General features: G+C 56.8%; 1 protein-coding gene across 2 annotated transcripts; it reads right to left on the reverse strand.

Annotated features, from left to right (window-relative positions):
* Positions 1–1,303: 1,303 nt before the first annotated feature.
* On the reverse strand, positions 1,304–3,300 carry Zbtb32 (zinc finger and BTB domain containing 32). 2 transcript variants are annotated; one of them, XM_057756949.1, is made up of 6 exons: positions 2,737–3,300; positions 2,435–2,682; positions 2,163–2,236; positions 2,001–2,069; positions 1,725–1,889; positions 1,304–1,581 (listed from the first exon to the last, which is right to left on the reverse strand). In XM_057756949.1, exons 1-6 carry the CDS (start codon positions 3,298–3,300, stop codon positions 1,304–1,306), a joined length of 1,398 nt encoding a protein of 465 aa, XP_057612932.1. The 2 variants fall into 2 exon arrangements, with proteins under 2 accessions (XP_057612932.1, XP_057612921.1); XM_057756938.1 differs by having other exon boundaries at positions 2,435–3,300.
* Positions 3,301–4,655: the final 1,355 nt, after the last annotated feature.

Here is a 4,655-nt window from a genome sequence, read left to right on the forward strand (position 1 = left end):
CGTGAGAGGGGACGGGGAGGCGGGGGGAGGGGCGGCCCGTGCGCAGGGCCGGGGGGGGAGGGGAGAAGGGGAGGGGCGAAGCGGGGCGGCTGCGGCTCACGACAACAACCAGCGCCGCTGCGGCGGGGCGGGCAGGAGCCGGGGGGGGAGGGGGGAGGCTGGGTTGGCCACGCGCGGGGCACCACGGGAGCGGGAGTCCGGGTCGGTCGGCCGTCAGGCTCAGACCACACCTGGAAAGCGAACCCCGCGTAGCGGCCTGAGAGCGGGAGGCGCAAGGACCGCTGGGAAATGTAGTCCAGACGGCCTTGCTTCTTCCGCCGACAGCTAGGGCGCGAGAACTGGGACTACGGGGTCAGCGACGGAGAGCCGGAGAGCCAGTTCCTGGTCTCGAGGAGGTGTGGTCCCCGGTTCAGACTCCTCCCATTGTTCTAGTCGGAACTAGCGGCCTGCACGGACTACCATTCCCAGGGTACCACGGGCGTCGGACCCTGGGAACCCGACCGACACCGGCAAACGAAGTTCGCTAATGCGCTAGGCGTGGGCTGAGGGAAGGGCGGTGGCGTTCACTTCTAGGCGCAATCCTGTAGCCGCATTGCACGGCGCGGAGGGGAGATGCTCGAGAGGCTGGTCCCCCGTCCCTTGCTCTCAGGGAGAGCAGACGGGTACCTAAAACCACGACCTGAGTCTGCGCTCCTCTCCAGTCTGGAGTACGCGCGCGGTGCATTGCTGTGGAAGGGACCAGAGCCTTGGAGCCCTCACAGCCACCCTCCTCGTCCCCCAGGGTCTGTAGTGCCTTTGCGGCGTGCTGCCCTCAGGAATTATACGGAGTCCCCGGAAATGAAATGCCTGACTCTCTGTTTAGTGTGTGAATGCCCAGCAGGGGCCGCTACAGGACAAGGGGCAAGGGTTGGACACACCATCACCACCACCACCACCACTCACACACCCCGGCGCAGGCGGAAAATTCTGGACTCATCCTGACTGGAGAGCACAGAAAACTCTTTATTATAGTGATGAAATTGATAGTCCCCAGTTAGTCTTCACTCCAACCAATTAAATATGTTAAATATGTCTTCATTCCAACCAACTAAATATGTCTTCACTCCAACCAACTAAATATGTCTTTAACTCGGACTCTCCAGTCGGTCGAGACTTCTGCAACCCACGCGCATCCAGAGAGGGTTCGTGGTTCTGTCCCGCAGCGCTTCTGCGGGACAAATTAGCCAGGTGGCAATAGAGGCAGGGCTCGCCTTTCATTCTTTGGTTGGACACTTATCAAGCCAAAGAAGCTACCAATACCCGGTCAGGTGCCAGAGGAGGAGGTAGGACTCCCGGGAGAGATCGAGGTCCGACTCGGCCTCGAGGAAGAGTAGAGGAAGGTGGAGCGTATGGTCCATCCAGGCGGCAGCTGGCTGGGCGAGTGGCCACGCATGTGCGCCTGCATGGAAGCCAGGCTGGGGCAGCCAACCCTGCACAGAGGGCAGCGATAGGGAGCAGCCCCATGTGTCCTCAGGTGCTTGGTCATGGCAGAGAAATCCCGGGAGCGCTGAGGACAGAGGCTACAGGAGAAGGGCTTCTCTCCTACAGGTGGAGAAAGCCAGAGAAGGAAGAAATGGGCGAAGGTTGGCCAAGCTAGGGGAGCATCAAGCAATGGGGCAAGGGAGGAGCTGGCAGACCAGCGATGGGAGCAAAAAACAAAAAAGACAAATGCACACAGTCCATACCTGTGTGGACTCGGTAATGCGTTTCCATCTGATGCTTGAGTGAAAACCTCTTTCCACAGACAGAGCAAGAATAGGGCCGAGAGCGAGCAGGAAGGGGTAAAGGAGGGTGTTGGTGAGACGGGCAGCGCAGTGTGCATTCTTGACCCACACAGGTTGTCAGTGGGCCTGTGTAGACAGAGAAGTCAAAATGGCATGACCAGAATCCCTGAATCCATCCATCCAGGCAAGCTGAGCGCTTGGGAGGGGCAGAGGCAGCAGTTCTCGCACCCTGCTTACCTGTGTACCCTTGCCCAGACTCTTCTATCTCCCAAGGGCTGAGCTGTTCAGGGCCCTGGGGAAAGGACCCTGCAAGTAGAGTGTAGTAGGGCGCTGCGAAGGCTGGACTCCAGAAGCCCAGCGGCTCTCCGGAAGCCCTGGATGGAACAGGAAGGGGCTTACCTGGAGTGGGGCTGGAGGAGGGCTGCCGATTCTGACTCCAAAGACCTTTGGAGTTGTTCAAGGTCAGTGGGATCCTGGATGGAGAAGAATGATGATAGCCTTGGCAAAGCCTGAGACCCTAACCAGCTCCGGCCTCTCTTGGGACCAGAATATTTTGTTGTCTCCTTAACTCAGGAAATGCAGAGATGTGGCGCCTTCCCACGCATTACTGCTGCCTCTCCTGAGCTACTCCCTCCCAGCCTACATCTTCCACTAAGCCCTCCTTCACTCACCTCTGGTCTTGTGGCCAGACCTGCCAGGCTGCAGTGATGGGGGTGCTAAGGGAGAAGGGAGCGCCATATCTGGGCGGCCACAGGAAGATGCTCCACAGGGCAGGTTGGCCCTCCCCCAACCAAGGGGCCTCAGCCCAACAGGGCCTGGGAATGAGGCTGGTTAGGAGGGAACCTGATGAGGAAAGGGGACCAGAGCACCCACGAAGACACTCCTCAGAGCCCTCAGGTCTCTCTAAACCTCGCATGGCCTCTCCTTGCTTCCTCTCTGCTCCCCCGGAGCGCACGGAGGCTGGACTGAAGGCCTCCTCTGATCTCCTCTTCCTAGTTACCGCTGCTGTCTCGGGACTCTCTCCGGGGGCTTTGTGCTTGTGTACGGTCTCCTGTCCTCCCTCATGACTTCCAAAATCCTTCTCTGGTATCTGTTTCTCTTCAGGGCCCCCCAGTCCTCTCTCAGAACTCCTCATAAGTTCTTCTGAATCATGGTGCCTTTTCCATCCTGGATCCAGCTTGTCTTCCTTCTTATCCTTTTGAGCTTGCTTGCATGCCTCTTCCAGGGCCTGCACCCCCAAGGCTCTGGCTGCCTCTTCCAGGTTCCCCAGCTCCCCAGGCTGTAGCTCTACGCTCTCTCCATACACAAAGGTCAGAAGCTGAGCAAAGGTAGATGGGCTGATGCCTTCAACCAGAGCCCACCGGCCCCTGCAACCCAGCCTTGGGCTTGCTCCTGCCAGCACCAGACTGTGAGCAGGGAACTCCAGGCCCCCTACAGTGATCAGGGTGTCACACAGTGCTGGCCGAAGCCTCGCGGCTAACTGCACCAACCTATCAGAGCCATAGGGGCTAGTTATTCTTGTGGGGGTCTGAGACATCGCTCCTGGCTAATCTACCAGTTTCAGAGGCTCTAAAAGAAAAGTCACAATGTGGGGTCCATGGCCGAAAGGGGAGGGAGAAATCACATATTCAGGCCTGTGGAGGGGAAGGGAAAAAGAGTGAGTGACTCTCTGGTTTCAGATTGGGCTGTCTATCCTGAATGAGTCAGAAAAACTAAGTCAAGGGCAAGCTGTGGGAATGCAGCAGCAGGAGAATCCACACTGTGGGGCCTAGGGAGCAAGAGCCAGGCAGTTAGCAGAGGTATCAAGTAGTTGGTTTAGGACTGATTTAGTTAGCAAATCAGGTTAAAGACTTTTGCTTCCCTGGGCTCTTTTGCAGGGGAAACCCTCTGAGCAGTCTCACTTCACACGAAACCTGGCATTTATGAATGGAGTAAGGTGTAAGTTCATGAAGGAACTCAAAAAGCTTGTGGGTCCTCCCGCACTGTAAGCCCAGAAAGCCTGGGAAGGCAGCAGACAGGTTACACCTCAGGAGAGCAGACCCTAGGGCATCCCTCTCCAAGGCTGAAGCTTCTAGAACACATCCTCAGAGAAGGGATTAGGAAGACCAGAGATTCCCATCCAGTGAGCTGAGAGAGCCACAAGTTTAGAGAAGGCTTTGTGCCTGTGGACGTGAGAGAGGAAAGGAAAACTGGAGAATGGGAAGCTCTTTCCTTTCAAAATGAGGCTAAGGAATGGCTTGATTTCTGTTTTTCATCAGCCAAAAAAATGAAGACCAGAAAGAGCCCAACAAGCCAGGAGTTTAAGCGCACACAAAACCATCACACCGGCCTCCCAGAATGTTGGAGGTGGACATTGAGAAATAGCCCAAGTGTCTTAGCACCTAGCAGGCCTAGCCCTCCCTGTGTGCAGGCCCTCCATGAGTAAGGAGCCCTGCAGGAGGGAGGGGTTATGCATGGACACCTTGGGGTGAGGGATGCAAGCTGGCAGGGAGTAGACAGAAATGGTGGAAAGGCTCGGCCGGGGAGAGACAGTCACTCACCTCTGTAGCTGCCTCCTGGCACCGCATGCTCTCTACTGCTCTTGGGGCTCCTGCCCCCCACCTCCAGCTAGCTCCACCCCGTCCTCAGTCATCCCAAGTATCAGTCTGCCACAGTCCCCCAAAGGGGTGTGGCCTTATACCTTCTGTCTCTGCTTGAGACCTACAAGAGACTACCTTCTACTTGTAACAACCAGACAGTTCCTCACCCTAACTCTTACTTGTGGGTTCCTTATAGTCAAAGACATGAGCCTCTGGTGACAGGCACTTTGGAATAGTTAGAGGCTGAGCCTCATCTCTGCCATTTACTAGTTGAGTCACCTCGGGCAAGTCATCTGTCTGAGCCTCTGTCACC

This window comes from Chionomys nivalis, chromosome 2 (genome assembly GCF_950005125.1).
Source record: "Chionomys nivalis chromosome 2, mChiNiv1.1, whole genome shotgun sequence".
Lineage (NCBI taxonomy): Eukaryota > Metazoa > Chordata > Mammalia > Rodentia > Cricetidae > Chionomys > Chionomys nivalis.

Excerpts from the sequence above, each read along its gene's own strand:
- Zbtb32 (XM_057756938.1), bottom strand. The coding sequence starts at position 3,300 with ATGTCTCAGACCCCCACAAGAATAACTAGCCCCTATGGCTCTGATAGG. Across the intron at positions 2,237-2,434 it reads GTCTGGCCACAAGACCAGAG|GATCCCACTGACCTTGAACA; the intron begins GTGAGTGAAGGA and ends TTCTCCATCCAG. Across the intron at positions 2,070-2,162 it reads CTCCTCCAGCCCCACTCCAG|GGTCCTTTCCCCAGGGCCCT; the intron begins GTAAGCCCCTTC and ends CTCTACTTGCAG.